General features: G+C 46.7%; 1 protein-coding gene across 1 annotated transcript in view; it reads left to right on the top strand.

Moving 5' to 3' along the window:
- LOC110507672 (protocadherin-16) overlaps positions 1-16,840 on the top strand; it is a 190,663-nt gene extending 173,823 nt beyond the window's left edge. The window contains exons 16-28 of the mRNA XM_036964819.1: positions 669-878; positions 1,047-1,342; positions 1,597-1,847; positions 5,708-5,840; positions 5,958-6,144; positions 6,589-6,702; positions 7,001-7,212; positions 8,124-8,275; positions 8,553-8,683; positions 9,339-9,625; positions 9,885-10,552; positions 10,676-10,862; positions 13,435-16,840. Of these exons, the coding sequence (XP_036820714.1) occupies positions 669-878; positions 1,047-1,342; positions 1,597-1,847; positions 5,708-5,840; positions 5,958-6,144; positions 6,589-6,702; positions 7,001-7,212; positions 8,124-8,275; positions 8,553-8,683; positions 9,339-9,625; positions 9,885-10,552; positions 10,676-10,862; positions 13,435-15,366 (4,760 nt within the window). The 3' untranslated portion in view covers positions 15,367-16,840. The remainder of the gene's footprint in view (positions 1-668; positions 879-1,046; positions 1,343-1,596; positions 1,848-5,707; positions 5,841-5,957; positions 6,145-6,588; positions 6,703-7,000; positions 7,213-8,123; positions 8,276-8,552; positions 8,684-9,338; positions 9,626-9,884; positions 10,553-10,675; positions 10,863-13,434) is intronic.
- The last annotated feature ends 7,957 nt before the right edge of the window (positions 16,841-24,797 follow it).

The raw sequence follows: 24,797 nt of genomic DNA, 5'->3' as shown, positions 1-24,797 counted from the left end.
CTGCCACACTGCTTTACAATAGAGGTACGATAGCCCTGACACACTGCTTTACAATAGAGGTACGATAGCCCTGCCACACTGCTTTACAATAGAGGTACGATAGCCCTGCCACACTGCTTTACAAGAGAGGTACGATAGCCCTGCCACACTGCTTTACAATAGAGGTACGATAGCCCTGCCACACTGCTTTACAATAGAGGTACGATAGCCCTGCCACACTGCTTTACAAGAGAGGTACGATAGCCCTGCCACACTGCTTTACAAGAGAGGTACGATAGCCCTGCCACACTGCTTTACAATAGAGGTACGATAGCCCTGCCACACTGCTTTACAATAGAGGTACGATAGCCCTGACACACTGCTTTACAATAGAGGTACGATAGCCCTGACACACTGCTTTACAAGAGAGGTACGATAGCCCTGCCACACTGCTTTACAATAGAGATAAATGAACAAGCCAACATTCCAAACTGGCCATGTTTTTATAGTTCTGTTTTTATGGGATACATCAGTGGTGCAATGGTAATGTTGGTGTTATTTTCTCTCCAGCTCTCTCTGTTTGTCTACAATCTCCCTAAGAAACACAATGTGATTTAGTTAATAAAAACATAACAAACTCTTCTAGACTGCTGAAGTCTTGTTTAATTCCTATCTTCCCTTTTGTCCAGTGTATGCCCGAGACGGTGGCGTGCCTCCTAACTTTGCCCGGGCGGCAGTGAAGATCCAGGTGTTGGATGAGAATGACAACGCCCCAGCATTCAGTAGACTGTACTACAGTCTGGAGGTGCCTGAGAACATGGAGGCTGTTGAGCTTTTCACCCTCAGAGCTATTGACCTGGACACTGGGGACAGCGGAGAGATGACCTACACGATCACAAGTAAGAGCCAACTACTTGTACATCAGAGGAATCCAATTGAATTAATAACTGACTGATTGATCTATTGATCCATTGATCACAATGTTGTGAGATTGACCTTTCATATTGTGTATCCCTTTTGCCCCTCCTCTTCCTCTTTCTTCCTCTGTTTCTCCCTCTGTCTTCTAGCGGGCGACCCGTCAGGTGACTTCCGTGTGGACAGGAAGTCAGGTGTTCTCTCCACCTCCAGACCGCTGGACAGGGAACATAGGGCCAGGTACAGTCTGACAGTGACAGCCCTTGACGGGGGCTCTCCGGCCCTGAGCAGCACGGCCACAGTAGAGGTCACTCTCCTGGACGTCAACGACCACAGCCCCCAGTTCACCAGCCCCAGCTACACCACTGACCTCTCTGAGGATGTTCCCATTGGCTCCCTGGTGCTGGAGGTCTCTGCTACTGACCTGGACCAAGGGTCTAACAGCCAGGTACACAGACTGAACTCATAGGTTGCGTCCCAAATGGCACCCTAGTCCCTACATAGTGTACCACCTTTGACTAGAGACCTATGCCTCCTGAGCCCCCTGAACATTTGCCAAATGTAGCATAACACTTTTGCCATTTTGTCAACAAATGGAAGCCATCTATCTAGACATTCAAAGGATTAATGAAGGCCTCACTAAGCCTTAAAAGTGATGTTACTTTTTGTAATCTAATCTACTGTAATCTGTTCTAATGCCAGGTGCTGTACTTCCTGTCGCGTGGCTCCCAGGGCATGTTCATCATCGACCAGCACACGGGACATGTCATCACCGCCGCTCCGCTCGACCGAGAACGAACCGCGTTGTACACTTTCGATGTCTGCGCCATAGACTCGTCCCCCGCCAGCCCTCGCAACTCCACCGCCACGGTCACCGTGTATGTACAGGACGTGAACGACAACGCTCCATTCTTCATCCAGGACCCCCTCGTCATCAACATCTCAGCCTCCAAGTAGGTAGCCAGGAGCTTAGCGATGCAGGATAAAGGCAGGAAGTTTGCTGATTCAAATCCCATGTCCGACAGGGAAGAATCTGGGTTGGACTGGGCTGGCATCTGGAAGGTTTATCTGTACAGTTTTGTCTTTCACATGTCTTCTTTGTTGTGATTTAAATAAAACATTTATAAAAAGTGTTGCTGGCATGCCATCACTTGCTGTTGTGTGTCTTAGATGCCATCACTTGCTGTTGTGTGTCTTAGATGCCATCACTTGCTGTTGTGTGTCTTAGATGCCATCACTTGCTGTTGTGTGTCTTAGATGCCATCACTTGCTGTTGTGTGTCTTAGATGCCATCACTTGCTGTTGTGTGTCTTAGATGCCGTCACTTGCTGTTGTGTGTCTTAGATGCCATCACTTGCTGTTGTGTGTCTTAGATGCCATCACTTGCTGTTGTGTGTCTTAGATGCCATCACTTGCTGTTGTGTGTCTTAGATGCCATCACTTGCTGTTGTGTGTCTTAGATGCCATCACTTGCTGTTGTGTGTCTTAGATGCCATCACTTGCTGTTGTGTGTCTTAGATGCCATCACTTGCTGTTGTGTGTCTTAGATGCCATCACTTGCTGTTGTGTGTCTTAGATGCCATCACTTGCTGTTGTGTGTCTTAGATGCCATCACTTGCTGTTGTGTGTCTTAGATGCCATCACTTGCTGTTGTGTGTCTTAGATGCCATCACTTGCTGTTGTGTGTCTTAGATGCCATCACTTGCTGTTGTGTGTCTTAGATGCCATCACTTGCTGTTGTGTGTCTTAGATGCCATCACTTGCTGTTGTGTGTCTTAGATGCCATCACTGGAATCCATTTATCCGGAGGCTGCATTCATTGTTGCTGGGGATTTTAACAAGGCTAATCTGAAAACAAGACTCCCTAAATTTTATCAGCATATCGATTGCGCAACCAGGGGTGGAAAAACCTTGGATGATTGTTACTCTAACTTCCGCGATTCATATAAGGCCCTGCCCCGCCCTCCTTTCGGAAAAGCTGACCACGACTCCATTTTGTTGATCCCTGCCTACAGACAGAAACTAAAACAAGAGGCTCCCACGCTGAGGTCTGTCCAACGCTGGTCCGACCAAGCTGACTCCACACTCCAAGACTGCTTCCATCACGTGGACTGGGACATGTTTCGTATTGCGTCAGATAACAATATTGACGAATACGCTGATTCGGTGTGCGAGTTCATTAGAATGTGCGTTGAAGATGTCGTTCCCATAGCAACGATTAAAACATTCCCTAACCAGAAACCGTGGATTGATGGCAGCATTCGCGTGAAACTGAAAGCGCGAACCACTGCTTTTAATCAGGGCAAGGTGTCTGGTAACATGACCGAATACAAACAGTGCAGCTATTCCCTCCGCAAGGCTATCAAACAAGCTAAGCGTCAGTACAGAGACAAAGTAGAATCTCAATTCAACGGCTCAGACACAAGAGGCATGTGGCAGGGTCTACAGTCAATCACGGACTACAGGAAGAAATCCAGCCCAGTCACGGACCAGGATGTCCTGCTCCCAGGCAGACTAAATAACTTTTTTGCCCGCTTTGAGGACAATACAGTGCCACTGACACGGCCTGCAACAAAAACATGCGGACTCTCCTTCACTGCAGCCGAGGTGAGTAAGACATTTAAACGTGTTAACCCTCGCAAGGCTGCAGGCCCAGACGGCATCCCCAGCCGCGCCCTCAGAGCATGCGCAGACCAGCTGGCCGGTGTGTTTACGGACATATTCAATCAATCCCTATACCAGTCTGCTGTTCCCACATGCTTCAAGAGGGCCACCATTGTTCCTGTTCCCAAGAAAGCTAAGGTAACTGAGCTAAACGACTACCGCCCCGTAGCACTCACTTCCGTCATCATGAAGTGCTTTGAGAGACTAGTCAAGGACCATATCACCTCCACCCTACCTGACACCCTAGACCCACTCCAATTTGCTTACCGCCCAAATAGGTCCACAGACGATGCAATCTCAACCACACTGCACACTGCCCTAACCCATCTGGACAAGAGGAATACCTATGTGAGAATGCTGTTCATCGACTACAGCTCGGCATTCAACACCATAGTACCCTCCAAGCTCGTCATCAAGCTCGAGACCCTGGGTCTCAACCCCGCCCTGTGCAACTGGGTACTGGACTTCCTGACGGGCCGCCCCCAGGTGGTGAGGGTAGGCAACAACATCTCCACCCCGCTGATCCTCAACACTGGGGCCCCACAAGGGTGCGTTCTGAGCCCTCTCCTGTACTCCCTGTTCACCCACGACTGCGTGGCCACGCACGCCTCCAACTCAATCATCAAGTTTGCGGACGACACAACAGTGGTAGGCTTGATTACCAACAACGACGAGAGGGCCTACAGGGAGGAGGTGAGGGCCCTCGGAGTGTGGTGTCAGGAAAATAACCTCACACTCAACGTCAACAAAACTAAGGAGATGATTGTGGACAGGAAACAGCAGAGGGAGCACCCCCCTATCCACATCGATGGAACAGTAGTGGAGAGGGTAGCAAGTTTTAAGTTCCTCGGCATACACATCACAGACAAACTGAATTGGTCCACTCACACAGACAGCATCGTGAAGAAGGCGCAGCAGCGCCTCTTCAACCTCAGGAGGCTGAAGAAATTTGGTTTGTCACCAAAAGCACTCACAAACTTCTACAGATGCACAATCAAGAGCATCCTGGTGGGCTGTATCACCGCCTGGTATGGCAACTGCTCCGCCCACAACCGTAAGGCTCTCCAGAGGGTAGTGAGGTCTGCACAACGCATCACCGGGGGCAAACTACCTGCCCTCCAGGACACCTACACCACCCGATGTTACAGGAAGGCCATAAAGATCATCAAGGACATCAACCACCCGAGCCACTGCCTGTTCACCCCGCTATCATCCAGAAGGCGAGGTCAGTACAGGTGCATCAAAGCTGGGACCGAGAGACTGAAAAACAGCTTCTATCTCAAGGCCATCAGACTGTTAAACAGCCACCACTAACATTGAGTGGCTGCTGCCAACACACTGACACTGACTCAACTCCAGCCACTTTAATAATGGGAATTGATGGGAAATGATTTAAATATATCACTAGCCACTTTAAACAATGCTACCTTATATAATGTTACTTACCCTACATTATTCATCTCATATGCATACGTATATACTGTACTCTATATCATTGACTGCATCCTTATGTAATACATGTATCACTAGCCACTTTAACTATGCCACTTTGTTTACATACTCACCTCATGTATATACTGTACTCGATACCATCTACTGTATCCTGCCTATGCTGCTCTGTACCATCACTCATTCATATATCCTTATGTACATATTCTTTATCCCCTTACACTGTGTATAAGACAGTAGTTTTGGAATTGTTAGTTAGATTACTTGTTGGTTATTACTGCATTGTCGGAACTAGAAGCACAAGCATTTCGCTACACTCGCATTAACATCTGCTAACCATGTGTATGTGACAAATAACATTTGATTTGATGATTTGATTTGATTTGCTGTTGTGTGTCTTAGATGCCATCACTTGCTGTTGTGTGTCTTAGATGCCATCACTTGCTGTTGTGTGTCTTAGATGCCATCACTTGCTGTTGTGTGTCTTAGATGCCATCACTTGCTGTTGTGTGTTTTAGATGCCATCCCCTACTGTTGTGCCCTTGAACAAGGCACGTAACTCCTAAACTGCTCAACGGGCATCGTAGTATGCCTGCCCTATGCTCCAAGCCTCCCTCTGCATGTGTCTTTCAGAGGGGTTTGAATAAAAGCAGAAGACACATTTTAGTTGGACATTCTTCTTCTTCTTCTTCTTCTCCAGTGTCTCCTCCCATCGCGTCCTGTCCACCATGCGGGCGGAGGACCGGGATTTTGGGGCCAACGGCTCACTGTTCTACCGCTTCGCCAGCCCTGTCCGGGGCTTCACCATCAACTCTCTGACCGGGGACATCCAGGTGTTGTTACGTTATTCATCAGGGTATTTGTGTCAAATACCCACTTAAGGGATGGCTTGCTTAGGGAGACTTAAGACAAAAATAATTTTCATTAATTAATGAATTATTTCATCCCAGGCTACAGAGAAGCTGCAGGGACTGACCCAGGGCCAGAGGACTCTGATTGTAGAGGCTATGGACCAGGGAAGCCCAGCTCAGTCCTCTCTAGGAGTGGTGGTCATCTACATCAGAGAACAGACCTACAGGGGGATCCGCTTCTCACGCCACGCTAGAGACGTCAGCCTGCAGGAGAACGCCGCCAAAGGTAGGAACAGGGGATTTTTCTTTGATTCAAAGAGTGTGATATTTAAGCAATAAGTTCCGAGGGGGTGTGGTATATGACCAATAAACCGTGGCTAATGGCTGTCTTTATGCACAACACAACGCTGAGTGCCTGGATTCAGCCCTTAGTCGTGGTATATTGGCCACATATCACAAACCCCCGAGGTGCCTTATTGCTATTATAAACTGGTTACCAACGTAATTAGAGCAGTAAAACTAAATGTTTTGTCATACCCGTGGTATACAGTTTGATTTACCACAGCTGTCAGCCAATCAGCATTCAGGGTTCGAAACACCCAGTTTATAATAATGTAGATATATTTTGTTGTGAGTCTGAGGTGTGTATAATGTAAGTAATCAGTGTGCTAGTGAGGTGCGTGGGTTTAGAACACAGTGTGATAGTGAGGTGGGTGTTGTCCTCATCCAGGTACCGCTGTGGTGCAGACTCAGGCCCAGTACCCTGATGGATCCCGTAGTGGGATCAGTTACAGCATCTTCAGCGGCAACACCCTACACTCCTTTGGAATCAGCTCCTCCACTGGTAAGCCACTGGGGTGGGGAATTACATAAAAACACATGTTGACAAAAAATGCGTAAAACAAACTCTACATCCCTGATGCATATCATGAATATCCATTGCCCAATTGGTTCTCAGACCCTTTGTAATTGTTCTAACCAGGTGAGATCTGTCCTTGTTATTGTTCTAACCAGGTGAGATCTGTCCTTGTTATTGTTCTAACCAGGTGAGATCTGTCCTTGTTATTGTTCTAACCAGGTGAGATCTGTCCTTGTTATTGTTCTAACCAGGTGAGATCTGTCCTTGTTATTGTTCTAACCAGGTGAGATCTGGGTACAGAGCTCCATGGGGCTGGACTATGAGGAGACCCCTAGACTCCGCCTAGTGGTGAAGGCTGAAACTGCATCCTCCAGTTCCTTCATGGCGGTCAACCTGATCCTTCAGGACATCAATGACAACCTGCCACGCTTCCAGCTGCAGAACTATGTAGCCTACATACGAGAGGCACAGGGATATCATTTCCCTATCATACAGGTAGGCACACACTGGTGCACGCTGCACGCAGACACTCACAAACACACCTGCATTATGCTTGGCTATAGGTGGTGTGAGATTGTGGGCTAGAAAACGCTCTAAGTTCAGACGGTAGAGATCTGGATAGTTTCAGTGCTGCTGAGGTAGTTTTGAGAGGTGACTGTCTGTTCCTATGCCTATTCTGCAGTGTGTTTCCCAGTTGAGTATATAAAGGGAAAGGGAGGATACCTAGTTAGTTGTACAACTGAATGCATTCAACTGAAATGTGTCTTCCGCATTTAACCAAACCCCTCTGAATCAGAGAGGTGCGGGGGGCTGCCATAATCGACATCCACGTCTTTGGTGCCCGGGGAACAGTGGGTTAACTGCCTTGCTCAGGGGCAGAACGACAGATTTTTACCTTGTCAGCTCTTGAATTCGATCCAGCAACCTTTCGGTTACTGGCCCAACACTCTAACCAGTGTAGACTCAACTGTATGCTGTATGAAACCACGGCCATTTAGAACCTTCTTATAAACTCTCCAAGTCCAATATTCATCACCAGGTCCTGTTACTGTTCCACAGCTGTTGTAGAACTGTTCTTTGTTTTGATTTATTTATTCTCTAACCTTTGACCTCTGGTCATGTGACTTCCTGTCTGTCCCCAGGTGTTGGCAGATTATTATTATTTTTTCAATTTTTTCTATTGCTTTCAAAAACAAAACAAAGCAACATTCAAAATAATGAACAGCATGGGAAGGGTGAACAACAGCCAATGACACAATAGAACAGATTGCATGGCTAACCATAAACACAAGTACACTTTGCTTTTAAGACAAAAGAAAACCAGTGATATCAGAAGACAATGCTTTTTTTTGGTTTAGATTTTCTTTCTGACCTCTGTCATGTGACTTCCTGTCTGTCCCATCCAGGTGGTGGCTGATGACCTGGACCAGGGCCAGAATGGTCAGGTGACCTACAGCCTGAGGTCGTCGTCTCTCAGCGGTCTGTTCAAGATCGACCCGCTGACCGGAAGCATCACCACCGCCGCTATCATGGACCGAGAGATCTGGACACAAACCAAGTGAGGGGCAGGGCCTTGTGAGAGTGTGTGTTTGTTCACAATCTGCCTGACATGTGGTTTCCCTCAGTGGGCTAACCTTTGTTTTCAGTCTATAAATACTCTCTCTGTTCCTGTACTCTCTTTCTCTTTGTATTGGAAACTAAATATCTGTCATGCTCTGGGCTACAACAGGTTCTGATGTAAGACAGCAGGAGATGAAAGGTTATGAAACCTGAAACATAAAAGATAAGAACCAAACTCCAACTGACAGTTTCTTTTATCATTTCCATGGCACCAGGCTGGTTGTTACTGCAACGGACCGGGGCACACCACGATTGGCCGGCTCGGCGACCCTCACGGTGATAATCGTGGACCTCAATGACAACAGTCCTACAATCCCCTTGCCGCGCGAGATCAGAGTGCCAGAGAGTAAGTCAATGACCCACAGGTCTCAACTGCAGACCCGGGTTCAAATATGATTTGAATTCATTTTAAATACTTTAGCTGGGCTTCGCAAAAGTGCAAACTTCACCCAACTGGTACTTCAGGCAGGCTAAAGCAAACACAACGTTTTTGAATGGTTTGAAATAGTATTTGAACCCAAGTGTGTTTAACTGACATCCTATTCACTATGTCGTGCTCTACCAGGGGGTGTATGTATCAACTTTCTAAGACATTTGAGACACAGTCAATTAAACAGTGAACCTTTAGTCCACTGATCTTATCACTGATCCTCACTCCTCTCTCTGGCAGCACTCGGCAGTTCTCAGTGATAAAACTGACCCTTTTATGAGTCGTTCTGAAGCCAAGTTTCCCTCTATTCATATCCTTCTGTACATATGACGTCTACAGTTTCCTGTATAAAATATCCAATTCAGGAAAAAAAATAAATCAGAAGTGTGCAATATATTCCTAAAAGCAACATGATGTAATAGGATATGCTATGTGCTGGGAGCTGCTTCTATGGCTATAGTGTTGTTCCCATATAACAATCTCCCAAAACCTGTTCTCTCGCTCTCTCCCACTCTCACTCTCTGTCCCCCTGTACTATCCCCCTCCCCCTTTTCTCTCCCTCTCCCTCCAGACACTCTGATTGGCTCGGTAATAACCCAGGTGACTGGAAACGACGTTGACTCAGGCCCAGCCCTGTCCTACACCCTCCACCTGGACCTGTCCTCCCAGGGCGTGTTTGGGATCCACCGCTACGGGGGCGGGGTGTCTCTGACCGCCCCTCTGGACTACGAGGAGAGGACCTGGTACACGCTGACTGTCAGGGCTACTGACTCCAAACACCAGACTGAAGCTAACCTCACCATACTGGTGGAGGATGTCAATGATAACGTTCCTACATTCACACAGGATCTTTACCAGGTAGTCTGTCCTCTAACCGGCCTCCACTAGCCTTGGAAAATCTGTGTTTGTGTTGGCAGGATGCAATGATGCCGTAAGAGACTATGAGAACTATTTAGCTGGATTTTTCTATGTACATACAGATCAATAATGATACCGTGTGTATGTATCTATTTTCCTCATTTAGTTTACTAACTCAGATTCCTGGTACCATTAACCATTAGCATGCCTGTCCAACATGCCTCAACTATTCTGAACACGTCCCTACTGTGTTTCCCAGGTGATTCTGGCAGAGCACACCCCAGCTGGCAGTGCAGTTGTCACTGTGACAGCCACGGACAGCGACTCTGGAGAGAACGGCCGTGTCATGTACAGAGTGATGTCATCAACACGGGACATCTTCTACATCGACCCCAGCAATGGTACCCTGTTCATCACCCAGCAGGCAGAGTTTGACTCTGAGAACCCTTCTATCCTGGTGGTAATAGAGTCCAGAGACATGGGAACACCAGCCCTCTCCTCCACCGCTACTGTACAGGTCCAGGTGACTGACGTCAACGACAACGCGCCCGTCTTTCACCAATCAGAGTACAGAGCCACGGTGTCGGAGGACGGCCTCCCGGGCGCCACCATCCTGACCCTGGAGGCGGCCGACGGCGACACGTCACGCGACAACTGTGGCTTTGACTTCACTATAGCCAGCGGAAACGCAGGCAATGCCTTCCAGATTGAGAGCAGTGTACGCTTCCTAGAAGGACAGGGCTTTCAGACAGTAGGCAGCCTGGTATTGACCGGTGAGGGGCTGGACTTTGAGGCGGTGTCCAGTTACAACCTGACCGTGGTCGTGTCAGACCGCGGCGTGCCCCAGAGGAGCTCGGCTGTCTCTGCGCTGATCAGTGTGACGGATACTAATGACAACCCTCCGGCGTTCAGCAGGGCAGAGTACAGGTAATTTGGTACTTTGTTGTTTGTTAAATGTCCTTAATTACTCTATTACATGTGTTTGCACTGGGAAACCAAAAGTCATGTTTTTTGTAAAAGTGACTAATAATAACCCCTTGAACCCTGCAGTGTGGTGGTGAGTGAAGGAGCAGCCACAGGGACTGAGGTCCTCAGCCTGTCTGCAACAGACCCAGACTCCCCGGCCGTAGGGAAGGTGCAGTACCTGATCAGCTCTGGGGATGAGACGGGTATGTTCCAGGTAGACCGCTGGACCGGAGCCCTGAAGCTGCAGAGACCACTGGACAGCGAGAGACAGGTACCAAGGCACTTCCTGGTTTGTCATGTGCCCCAAATGGCACCCTATTTCCTATATAGTGCACAAATTTTTAAAGAGCCCTATGGGCCCTGGTCAAAAGAAGTGTACTACATAGGAAATAGTTTGATACAGAAATAGACAAAGACTTGGTCGATAGTTATCAAATCAAACTTTATTTGTCACATGCGCCGAATACAACAATTGTAGTAGACCTTACCTTGAAATGCTTACTTACAAGCCCTTAACCAACAGTAAGTTCAAGAAGAGTTAAGAAAATATTTACCAAATAAACTAAAGTAACACAATAATAACGAGGCTATATACAGCAGTCAGTGTGCGGGGGTACAGGTTAAAGGTCATTTGTACATTTATTTTTTCTTTATTTAACTAGGCAAGTCAGTTAAGAACAAATTCTTATTCACAATTACAGCCTCGCAACAGTGGGATAACTGCCTTGTTCAGGGACAGAACGACAGATTTTTACCTTGTCCGCTTGGGGATTTGATCTAGCAACCTCTTGGTTACTGGCCCAACACTCGAACCACTAGGCTACCTGCCGCCCAAATGTAGGTAGGGGTGAAGTGACTATGCAGAGATAATTATCAGTGAGTCGTGGCTGTGTACAAAACAAATGGAGGGGGAGGGGGGTTCAATCTAATAGTTTGGTGGCCATTTGATTAATTGTTCAGCAGTCTTATAGCTTGGGGGTAAAAGTTGTTAAGGAGCCTTTTGGTCTTACAGTTGGCGCTCCGGTACCGCTTTCCGTGTGGTAGCAGAGAGAACAGTCTATGACTTGGGTGACTGGAGTCTCTGACAATTTTATGGTCTTTCCTCTAACATCTCCTAGTATATAGGTCCTTGTTTGCAGGAAGCTTGGCCCCAGTGATGTACTGGGTCATACGCACTACCCTCTGTAGCACCTTAAGGTCAGATGCCGAGCAGTTGCCATGCCAGGCGGTGATGCAACCGGTCAGGATGCTCTCGATGGTGCAGCTGTAGAATTTTTTGAGGATCTGGGGACCCATGCCAAATCTTTTCAGTCTCCTGAGGGGGAAAACGTGTTGTCATGCCACTGGTGATGTTGGTGATGTGGACACCAAGGAACTTGAAACTCTCGACCCGCTCCACTACAGCCCCGTTGATGTTAATGGGGGCCTGTTGTTGCCTACCCTCACCACCTGGGGGCGGCCCGTCAGGAAGTCCAGGATCCAGTTGCAGAGGGACGTGTTTAGTCCCAGGGTTCTTAGCTTAGTGATGAGCTTCGTGGACACTATGGTGTTGAAAGCTGAGATGTAGTCAATGAACAGCATTCTCACAGAGGTGTTTCTTTTGTCCAGGTGGGAAAGGGCAGTGTGGAGTGCGATTGAGATTGCGTTATCTGTGGATCTGTTTGGGCCGTATGTGAATTGGAGTGAGACTAGGGTGTCCAGGAGGATGCTTTTAATGTGAGCCATGACCTGCCTTTCAAAGCATTTCATGGCTACCGACGTGAGTGCTACGGGGCGGTAATTGTTTAGGCAGGTTACCTTCGCGTCCTTGTACACAGGGATGTTGGTTGGCTTGAAACATGTAGGTATTATAGACACTTGCCAGTTGGTCCACACATTCTTTGAGTACACATCCTGGTAATCCATCTGGCCCCTCAGCTTTGTGAATATTGACATGTTTAAAGGTCTTGCTCACATCGGCTACCGAGAGCTTTATCACACAGTCATCCAGAAGAGCTGGTGCTCTCGTGCATGCTTCAGTGTTGCTTGCCTCGAAGTGAGCATAAAGGGCATTTAGCTCACCTGGTAGGCTCGCGTCTGGGTTTCCCTTTGTAGTCCATAATAGTTTTCAAGCCCTGCCACATCCGACGAGCGTCAGAGCCGGTGTAGTAGGATTCAGAGACTTCTTTAATATTAGACATCCCGCACCAGCTGTTACTGACAAAAAGACACACACCTCCACCCCATATTTTGTCGGTGCATTGAATATCCCTCCAGCTCTATATTATCCGTTATTCGTTCAGCCACGACTCTGTGAAACATAGGATATTACAGTTCTTAATGTCCCGTTGGTGGGATAATCGTAATTGTAGATCATACATTTTATTTTCCAATGATTGCATGTTAGCAATTAGAATTGATGGCAGTGGGAGTTTACTCGCTCGCCTATGGATTCTCAATAGGTTCCCGGGAGATCAATCTTTCTCGTCAGACTCATTAAAGGAAAAAGCTTCTTCCAGTCCGTGGTGAGTAATCCCAGTTCTGATGTCAAGAAGTTATTTTCAGCCATAAGAGATGGTAGCAGCAACATTATGTACAAAATAAGTTAAAAAAAAAAAAAAGTTACAAACAACACAAAAATAACGAACAAAATAGCACAATTGGTTACGGGCATGTAAAACATCAGCCATCCTCTTCGGCGTCATCGTAACATAGACTGTTTGTATATTCTGCTGCTGGCAATTCATTTCCCTTCAGTGAGAAAGAAAGTATTAATCTCTCTCTCTCTATCTCACCATCTATCTCTCTCTGTCACCCTCTTTCCCTCACTCTCTCTCCCCCTCTCCGTCTGACCCTCCTACTAGGCATCCCATGTGATCATTGTGCAGGCGACAGATGGACAGGGTCACTATGCGCTGGCTCCTGTCACTGTGGAGGTGAAGGACATTAATGACAACAGACCTTACTTCCCTCTGCCCATCCTCACTGCCAGCGTCAGAGAGAACCAGCCTCACAACACCCTTGTCACCATGCTGCACGCCATCGACCAGGACACGGGAGTCTTCGGACAGCTGAGGTACTACATGTTGGACAAGACTGGAGAGGGGAAAGACTCCTTCCTGCTCAACCAGACGTCAGGCGAGGTCCGGACTCGCTCTACCTTTGACTTTGAGAAGGTCAACTGGTTCAACTTTGTAGCTCTAGCCATGGACGCAGGGAACTACTCTGCCACGGTGACCATCCAGGTGTACGTGATGGGGGAGGATGAGTACGACCCTGTGTTCTCCGACTTAGAGTTCTCCTTCCTGGTTCCTGAGGGGGCGAAGAAGGGCCAGAGCATCGGTCAGGTGACAGCCAGAGACGAGGACGAGGGAGTGGACGGGATTGTTCTGTACTCCCTAGCTGACCCCTCGCCCTACTTCCAGGTAAATGCATCGACAGGTGTGGTCTCCCTGAAGATGGACAGCCACGTTCGACACTTGAGCAGGGCCAAGAGGGAGGTCCGTGTGATGACCCTTGACCTGATGGCCCACAGCCCTCTGGAGACGTCCCGCGTGGCCACCGCCCGCCTCACCATTGATGTGACAAACACATCCTTCGGCCTCGTGTCGGACATGAATCTGCTGCTGGTCAGTGTGATCGCTGTGTCCCTGGGAGCCATCCTCATCCTCATCTTCATCGCCATGTCTCTGTTTTGTGTGAGACTGAGACGTCAGAGGAAGGAGCAGCAGAGTCGCTGCAGACCTCCAGCCTCTCCCGGCCATGGCACCATGCTACACAAACTAGAGGAGACTAAAGTTACCGACACTGACCGGAACGACCGCATCTACCATCAGGCCTTACCAGGGTACGTTTCCGACCAAACAGGGAGTGGAGGGGGAGGGCCATACCCCCGCGGGGGCTCCCTGGACCCATCCCACTCCAGCGGGCGTGGCTCAGCGGAAGCGGCGGAGGACGATGAGATCCGGATGATCAACGAGTACCCCCGTGTCTCCTCCATCTCTTCATCCATGCAAGAACACATCTCAGCCCGAGGGCCAGACTCTGGTATCCAGCAGGACGCTGACCAGCTGTCTGACATCTCGTGTGAGCCCAACATTGACGCCAACCAGTGGTTTAAGGCCAAGAAGCTGGCCAATCTCAGTGGGACTCTGCTGGCTGGGCAGGTGCCTGTCTACAGGGAGGATGGAGGAGGTTATCTGGGGGTAGGGAGGGGGCTGAACATCTCCCACCCTAAAGACTATGCCTTCCCAGTGGATGGTAAACCCGCTGTGGATGGCTCCCTCACAGCCATAGTGGCCAGTGACGAGGAGCTGAGGGGTAGTTATAACTGGGACTACCTGCTGAACTGGTGTCCACAGTTCCAGCCATTAGCAAGCGTCTTCACGGAGATAGCGAGGTTAAAGGATGAGACGGCCACTCCTAACCCCCGCAGACCGCTCCAGCACAAAGCCAAGGTGGACCCCAAACCCCCTCGCATTGACCCCCCGCCCCTAATCACCTCCATAGCCCACCCCGGCGCGAAGACAGTCCCGGTCAAGCCTGCTCCTGTCAAGCCCTCTGTGGGGAGGTCCTCCTTCCCCCACCTGGCCTCCCTACGGAGGTCCCCCATCAGTCACGAGGGCTCCCCCTCCTCAGTAGCCATGTCCCCCAGCTTTTCCCCCTCCCTGTCCCCCCTGGCCGCCCGCTCCCCGGCCATCATACCCTTCGGGGTCACCCAGGGCCCCTCAGCCTCCATGATCAGCACCACTGAACACAGCATGGAGCACATTGAAGAGGCCGAGATGAGGATATAGACTCTATCGACTCACAGGTGAGGATATAGAGTGTATCGACTCACAGGTGAGGATATAGACTCTGTAGACTGAGATAAGGATATAGACTCTATAGACTCTGAGGTACTGGAGATTGGAAGACTGATACTGAGTTATTGTTCCTCAAAAAACAGAAGTGTTGTCTCAATTGACACTCTATTTAGGTTGCAGGGTGGTACCCCTCCTATTGTGTAATGGTCACAGTATCTGGTGTCAATAGACTGGATCGTACAGTGTACCTTCCATCTGGCCAGAACACAGAGTGTGGTTAGCACTGTAGTTAAATAATGAAGTAACTCTCAAACCACCAAAGGTGGTAGATGCATCATAAACTAATGGGACTCTCAAACTGGACTAGAATCAAAACTGAGACCAAAATGGATGTTGCCTGTTCCTGGGGACTTCCTCTTCCCTCGATCCAATCAGTGTCAAGAGGACTAAACTACCCAGGATTTGCACATTCTAACAGGGAGCCATGATGTCAATATTTTGTAGAAGATACCTTTTTCTGTCTATATTTTTATACTGACTTTGGTTTCTGACTAGAAATGGCACTAATTATGTGCCAGAGGGCTGTTATAGCCTCAGAATATATTTCCATGTGTGTATATTTGTAGCTATGTAACAGTATGTTTGAACTGTATGTTGGTTGTATCTCATGTACTTAACCATTCATGTGTTTTTGGAACAAAACAAAGCTCTTTATTTCTATTAGTGTGATTGATTGGGGGGATATGCTGTCATTTCTTGTAAATATTTATTACAGAGGAGTGAAAAAGGAGCTTGCCTTGCTGGAAGAACAAAAATAATCTGGTAGCGTGTTGGGATCCCTCTCATAATAATTCAGTGTGCCATATGTGTGTCCCAAATGGCACCTATTCCCTATCTAATGCCCTACCTGGTCAAAAGTAGTGCACTATAAAGGGAATAGGGTACCATTTGGGATGCAAACGTAGTCTTTTGAGTCTTGTTTGAAGGGATCAGTCACACATGTTCTCATGTCCTAAACACGTTCCTTTGTTTCTTCCCTCCAGTCTAGTTGAGGTGAACTTGACATCTTGACATCATGTCCTTCCTTTCAGGTGTCCTTAATCCCTTAATCACGATGAGCCTTACAGGTCTACTTGGTATTCTAGTGGCACAGTAGACACAGACAAGGGCAGAACTACTCAGACATAGACAGACAGGGGAGGTCAGAAAGATTATAGAGACCAGCAGGAATAGAACTAAGAAAAAAAACAATGTCATGTAATTCAGCAGACCGGTCTAGTTGTTATTCTAGAGGCAGCTAAACTGCAGTTGCTGCTAAACACCTGCCAGACTGTATAAGGGTTGTGTGTGTACCTCTGACAGACTGAATAAGGGTTGTGTGTGTACCTCTGACAGACTGTATAAGGGTTGTGTGTGTACCTCTGACAGACTGAATAAGGGTTGTGTGTGTACCTCTGACAGACTGAATAAGGGTTGTGTGTGTACCTCTGACAGACTGTATAAGGGTTGTGTGTGTACCTCTGACAGACTGAATAAGGGTTGTGTGTGTACCTCTGACAGACTGAATAAGGGTTGTGTGTGTACCTCTGACAGACTGTATAAGGGTTGTGTGTGTACCTCTGACAGACTGAATAAGGGTTGTGTGTGTACCTCTGACAGACTGAATAAGGGTTGTGTGTGTACCTCTGACAGACTGTATAAGGGTTGTGTGTGTACCTCTGACAGACTGTATAAGGGTTGTGTGTGTACCTCTGACAGACTGTATAAGGGTTGTGTGTGTACCTCTGACAGACTGTATAAGGGTTGTGTGTGTACCTCTGACAGACTGAATAAGGGTTGTGTGTGTACCTCTGACAGACTGAATAAGGGTTGTGTGTGTACCTCTGACAGACTGTATAAGGGTTGTGTGTGTACCTCTGACAGACTGTATAAGGGTTGTGTGTGTACCTCTGACAGACTGTATAAGGGTTGTGTGTGTGCCTCTGACAGACTGAATAAGGGTTGTGTGTGTACCTCTGACAGACTGAATAAGGGTTGTGTGTGTACCTCTGACAGACTGTAGCTCACTAAGCTCATCCCAGCATCCTGGACCAGGAGAAGCTTGTAGCAACAGATATTTTCATAATTTCTTTGCAGGGGATGTTCCACAAAGCCAGATGAATCTCTGAAATACTGCTTTTCAAATCACATGCAGGACTGAAACTAGAAAGAACACTAATCAAAACAGTGTTGTTGAGATTGCTTATCTGTTCTCTCTTAGTTCCTTCTCTGAACTACAGTAATGTAAGTTATCAATATTGTTAGTTTGCAGTATTGTTAGTTTTCACTACGCCTGGAGTTAGGTGTAACTAGCTACTAACTAGTGTCTGTTGAGATACCACTTCTTGGTATCAGAATGTAACACCAAACTGAGTCCCAAATGGCACCCTATTCCCAATATAGTACTTTTGACCAGGGCCCTATTGGGGTATTTTCCCCCGCAAAAAGAGTGCACTTCCCTATACAGTAGTTCACTAAGTTATTTGGGATGCAACCCATGTAGAACTGCATGACCTTCAGCTCGTAGCTTACTGTCTGTTGTCTGATAGAAAAACAAGTTCAATTTAAGTGGTTTTGGCAGCCTGTACTAAATACCCCTGTGTAAGGTTGTATTTATGGTTAGCTAGCCTTCTGCCATGGACTAAATCGGGAGACTCAATTTTCCTTCATTCATCACGGTGGAGCTTCTTCCAGGCTGACAGTTTTGGAGTCTTTGTACCGTTTTTAATTGTTAACATGTTAAATGAAGAAACGTTATTGGCTCTGAGAAACCTCACTACATCCTTGAGACACAGAGGCTATGTTCCAAATGGCACCTTATTCCCTATAGAGTGTGCTGCAAAAGTAGTGCTCCATGTAGGGAATAGGGTGCCATTTGGAACACACTCAGTGATGGATGCTAATTAGTACTCAGCTACACTCCAACTTAGAAATCTTTAAAAGTGTTTGTTAAGTCATGTTAAACTGCCCCTAAAACACAAGGCTATTTACAGTTGAAGTCGGAAGTTTACATACCCTTAGGTTGGAGTCATTAAAACTCGTTTTTCAACCACTCCACAAATTTCTTGTTAATAAACCATAGTTTTGGCAAGTCGGTTTGGACATCTACTTTGTGCATGACACAAGTCATTTTTCCAGCAATTGTTTACAGACAGATTATTTCACTTAAAATTCACTGTATCACAATTCCAGTGGGTCAGAAGTGTACATACACTAAGTTGACTGTGCCTTTAAACAGCTTGGAAAATGCCAGAAAATGATGTCATGGCTTTAGAAGCTTCTATTAGGCTAACTGGCATCATTTGAGTCAATTGAAAGTGTACCTGTGGATCTATTTCAAGGCCTACCTTCAAACTCAGTGCCTCTTTGCTTGACATCATGGGGAAATCAAAAGATATCCGCCAAGACCTCAGAAAAAAAAAGACCTCCACAAGTCTGCTTCATCCTTGGGAGCAATTTCCAAACGCCCGAAGGTACCATGTTCATCTGTACATACAATAGTACGCAAGTGTAAACACCATGGAACCACGCAGCCATCATACCGCTCAGGAAGGAGACTCGTTCTGTCTCCTAGAGATGAACGTACTTTGGTGTGAAAAGTGCAAATCAGCCCCAGAACAACAGCAAAGGACCTTGTGAAGATGCTGGAGGAAACAGGTACAAAAGTATCTATATCCACAGTAAAACGAGTCCTATATTGACATAACCTGAAAGGCCGCTAAGCAAGGAAGAAGCCACTGCTCCAAAACCGCCATAAAAAAAGCCAGACTACGGTTTGCAACTGCACATGGGGACAAAGATCGTACTTTTTGGAGAAATGTCCTCTGGTCTGATGAAACAAAAATAGAACTGTTTGGCCATAATGACCATCGTTATGTTTGGAGGAAAAAGGGGGATGCTTGCAAGCCGAAGAACACCATCCCGACCGTGAAGCACGGGGGTGGCAGCATCATGTTGTGTGGGTGCTTTACTGCAGGAGGGACTGGTGCACTTCACAAAATTGATCGCATCATGAGGATGGAAAATTATGTGGATATATTGAAGCAATATCTCAAGACATCAGTTAAAGTTAAAGCTTGGTCGCAAATGGGTCTTCCAAATGGGCAATAACCCCAAGCATACTTCCAAAGTTGTGGCAAAATGGCTTAAGGACAACAAAGTCAAGGTATTGGAGTGGCCATCACAAGTCCCTGACCTCAATCCTAAATAAAATTTGTGGGCAGAACTGAAAAAGCGTGTGCGAGCAAGGAGGCCTAGAAACATGACACAGTTACACCAGCTCTGTCAGGAGGAATGGGCCAACATTCACCCAACTTGTTGTGGGAAGCTTGTGGAAGGCTATCCGAAACGTTTGACCCACGTTAAACAATTTAAAGGCAATGCTACCAAATACTAATTGAGTGTATGTAAACTTCTGACGCACTGGGAATGTGATGAAAGAAATAAAAGCTGAAATAAATAATTCTCTCTACTATTAATTCTGACATTTCACATTCTTAAAATAAAGTGGTGATCCTAACTGACCTAAGACAGGGAATTTTTACTAGGATTAAACATCAGGAATTGTGAAAAACTGAGTTTAAATGTATTTGGCTAAGGTGTATGTAAACTTCCAACTTCAACTCTGTTTAAAATTAAGAAGCTTGGATATCATGTTGTTTTGGGCTCTTACTTTGTTCATTCATCAGTTTGTTATTTATAAAATTGTACACCCTCTTTCTTCCCGCACGTAGCCCATAATATACTTGTTCCCCACATATCATATATCTGCCCTGATGTGCTAGGTGTTTGTTCTTCTTGTCAAAGTGCCTGATTAAAGTACTTATGTGAACACAATACAGTGTACTGTCTCTATCTCTCTTGTTCTGATTAGCAAAGAGGAGTTGTTAAATATGAGGATCAACTACATTACTAGATGAGAATGAGGATCACTGAGAGCTCTAGTGAATGAAGACCAGATGGGATTGTCATAGTCTTTAATGTATTGTTTATGACCAGGGCTGAATGTAAATGTGTTTCCCAATTGGCACCCTATCCCTTATATAGTGCCCTACATCTGACCAGGGCCCATCTTTTTCTGGTCTAGTTTCACACTAACCTTGTTGCTAGGAGCAGCCAGACATGGAAATGAAGTGGCAGGGTTCTCCTCCAAACTCCATTCAGACTGCTAGCTACCAGTTCCTGCTTTGATAGAGGGTTTGTGCTCCTGGTAGGTTAATGTATGTGGCTAGCTATATGGAAAGTCAATGGTAGGTATATAACTACCCAGCTAGGGGGTTCTATGAGTGAGACTGATTGAAGCATAATGGTGGTTTCAATATCTCATGTGTTAGAGGCCAATAAAATATCGGATGCTTTTCACTTTGTGCATTATGCTATTGAAAAACTTTGAGGGGCCGGTTTCCCGGACAGGTACAGTATTAAGCCTAGTCCTGGACTAAAAATTGTACAATTCTCCATTGAAATTATTCGTAGTCCAGAACTAGGTTGTAATCTGTGTCTGGGAAATGGCCCTGGCTGAGAGTATAAAGTCACCATATAAAGTAAAGTGCAGTAGTCTCCAACAACAGTCCCCTCTCTCTCCAACCCATCAAAACCATATATATATACGCTGTCTGCAGCAACCGGGAGACACATGGGGTGGCACACAATTGGCCCAGCGTCATTAGGGAAGTGTTTGGCTGGCAGGGGTGTCCTTGTCCCATTGCGCACTAGCGACTCCTGTGGCTGGCCAGGCGCAGTGCACGCTGACACGGTTGCCAGGTGTACGGTGTTCCTCCGACACATTGGTGCGGCTGGTTTTCGGGTTAAGTGGGCATTGTGTCAGGAAGCAGTGCTGCTTGGTTGGGCCATGTTGGGCCATGTTTCGGCAGATGCACGGCTCTCGACCTTCGCTCCCCCGAGTCCGTACAGGAGTTGCAGCGATGAAACAAGACTGTAACTACCATTTGGATACCACGAAGTTGGGGAGAAAACGGAGTAAAGAATATCAATATGGCCATTATGCCAATGTTCTCCTTCACTTGACTTAGTTTTCTAATCTATTTGCAGATCAGATCAGTGTCCCCCATTCTCTAATATTCCTTCTACACTACATGACCAAAAGTATGTGGACACCTGCTCATCAAACATCTCATTCCAAAATCATAAGCATTAATATGGAGTTGGACCCCCCTTTGCAGCTGAAACAGCCTCCACTCTTCTGGGAAGGCTTGCTTCCATTCAGCCACAAGAGCATTAATGAGGTCGTCACTGATGTTGGGTGATTAGGACTGGCTCGCAATCAGAGATCCAATTTATCCCAAAGGTGTCCGATGGGGTTGAGTTCAGGGCTCTGTGTAAGCCACTCAAGTTCATCCACTGACAAACCATTCTGTATGGACCTCGCTTTTTGCACAGGGGCATTGTCATTGTTTGGCCTTCCCCGAACTGTTGCCACAAAGTTGGAAGCACAGAATTGTCTAGAATGTCATTGTATGCTGTAGCGTTAAGATTTCCCTTCACTGAAACTAAGGGGCCTAACCGATCCATGAAAAACAGCCCCAGACCATTATTCCTCCGCCACCAAACTTTACAGCTGGCACTATGCATTGGGGGCATGTAACGTTCTCCTGGCATCTACCAAACCCAGATCCGTCCGTCGGACTGTCAGATGGTGAAGTGTGATTCATCACTTCAGAGAACACATTTCCGCTGCTCCAGAGCCCAATGGCGGCAAGCTTTACACAACTCCAGCCGATGCTTGGCATTGCGCATGGTGATCTTAGCCTTGTGTGCAGCTGATCGGGCCATGGAAACCCATTTCATGAAGCTCCCAACAAACAGTTCTTGGGCTGACGTTGCTTTCAGAGGCAGTTTGGATCTCTAGTGAGTTGCAACCGAGGACAGACGATTTTTATGTGCTACGTGACGGTCCTGTTCTGTGAGCTTGTGTGGCCTATCACTTTATGGTTGAACCATTTTTGCTTCTAGACGTTTCCGCTTCACCATAACAGCACTTACAATTGACCGGGGCAGCTCTAGCAGGGCATATATTTGGCAAACTGACTTGTTGAAAAGGTGGCATCCTATGAAGGTGTCACTGAGCTCTTCAGTAAAGCCATTCTACTGCCAATGTTTCACTATGGAGATTGCATGGCTGTGTGCTCGATTTTATACACTTGTCAGCAACGGGTGTGGCTGAAATAGCTGAATACACTCATTTGAAGGGGTGTTTACATACCTTCATGTATAAAAGTGTATGTTATTAGATCATATCTGTGTCCCAAATGGCACTCTATACCCTGTGCTGGTCAAAAGCAGTGCACTAAATAGGGAATAGGGTGCCATTGGGAATGCAACCATACTCATGAAGATAATGGAAGGTCAGTTGAGGAGATGTTAATTTTCTATGCCTGGCCTGTGGGTTCACATTGCTTCACTCTGCGAGACGGCCTGGTGCTGGCTAACGTTCCTCTAGCCAGGCGCTGGCTGGAGAACACTCCCTTATTCAGGATGATGAAACAAGGCTGAAACAGGACTGGGGCTAGGCTGCACTCCAGGGATCTGCTCTGCTACACTCCTGGAGATGTAACCCAAACCTTGGCCTGCAGCACTGTATTACACACATACATACACATATGCAAGCACGCACGTCGTACACACACGCACGAGCACACACACACACACGGGCACACACACACACGGGCACACACACAGGCACACACAGGCACACACAGGCACACACACACACACACACACACACACACACACACACACACAGGCACACACACACACAGGCACACACACACACAGGCACACACACACACACACACAGCTGGACTCCCGTCGTAGATGAGTCATAAGTCAGGAGTGTAGTCATCACACACAGTTTAAATGAGAGACTCTGAGCAGAACCAAATGAAACGTATCATCTTTACTTCAACAGCACAGTCACTAGAGATGGTACTTCATATTGGCCGCTCCGCTCACGTGCAAATGCAGCCTACATTTTTCTGACGGACATCTTGACTTGAAGTGAAATATTGCTTTCACCCCTGTATCCTCATTCCTTGAATGCATCACAAATGGCACACTATTAAGTGCACTACATTTGACCAGGGCCCATGGGACCTTATTCCTAAATATATTGTTCAATGGGCCCTGGTCAAAATTAGTGCACTACTGTAAATAGGGTATAAGGTGCTATTTGGGCTGCAAACCCTAGTTTCGTTCAAATAGACTCAAACCACAGTCTCTTATTTTCTTATCTTTGCTTTCAAGTACACAGACATTAGCAAGTCAGTGTGAGTCTCATGTTGTAATTACTCTGATCTTATCGTTCCTCTCCTCCTGAGAGGTGAAACTCTTTATATATGTTGTACCTCTATAGATTCCCACTGAGTTGCTTGAAGCTGTTCGTTTACAACAGGGAAAAAAGCTTTTGAAATGCTGTAACTGGAGAACAATATGCCAATATTCCTTTTGATCAATCCCTCAGCTTTGATCATAGACGTTAGGTTCAAAATATTTTTCTTGTTCTTGAAACATGTTAACACACCCAGCATGGAATAAAAGGTGCTTAACAAGGCAAACAGTATAGTACCAAACCCCTAGGGTGAGAAATGTTTCCAAACAAACAGTATAGTACCAAACCCCTAGGGTGAGAAATGTTTCCAAACAGTATAGTACCAAACCTCTAGGGTGAGAAATGTTTCCAAACGAACAGTATAGTACCAAACCCCTAGGGTGAGAAATGTTTCCAAACAGTATAGTACCAAACTCCTAGGGTGAGAAATGCTTCCAAACAAACGGTATAGTACCAAACCCCTAGGGTGAGAAATGTTGCCAAACAAACAGTATAGTACCAAACCCCTAGGGTGAGAAATGTTTCCAAACAAACAGTATAGTACCAAACCCCTAGGATGAGAAATGTTTCCAAACAAACAGTATAGTACCAAACCCCTAGGGTGAGAAATGTTTCCAAACAAACAGTATAGTACCAAACCCCCAGGGTGAGAAATGTTTCCAAACAAACAGTATAGTACCAAACCCCTAGGGTGAGAAATGTTTCCAAACAGTATAGTACCAAACTCCTAGGGTGAGAAATGCTTCCAAACAAACAGTATAGTACCAAACCCCTAGGGTGAGAAATGTTTCCAAACAGTATAGTACCAAACTCCTAGGGTGAGAAATGTTTCCAAACAAACAGTATAGTACCAAACCCCTAGGGTGAGAAATGTTTCCAAACAAACAGTATAGTACCAAACCCCTAGGATGAGAAATGCTTCCAAACAAACAGTATAGTACCAAACTCCTAGGGTGAGAAATGTTTCCAAACAGTATAGTACCAAACTCCTAGGGTGAGAAATGTTTCCAAACAAACAGTATAGTACCAAACCCCT

Source organism: Oncorhynchus mykiss, chromosome 27, assembly GCF_013265735.2.
Source record: "Oncorhynchus mykiss isolate Arlee chromosome 27, USDA_OmykA_1.1, whole genome shotgun sequence".
Taxonomy (NCBI): Eukaryota; Metazoa; Chordata; class Actinopteri; order Salmoniformes; family Salmonidae; genus Oncorhynchus; species Oncorhynchus mykiss.
This window is presented reverse-complemented; position numbering and strand designations above follow the sequence as displayed.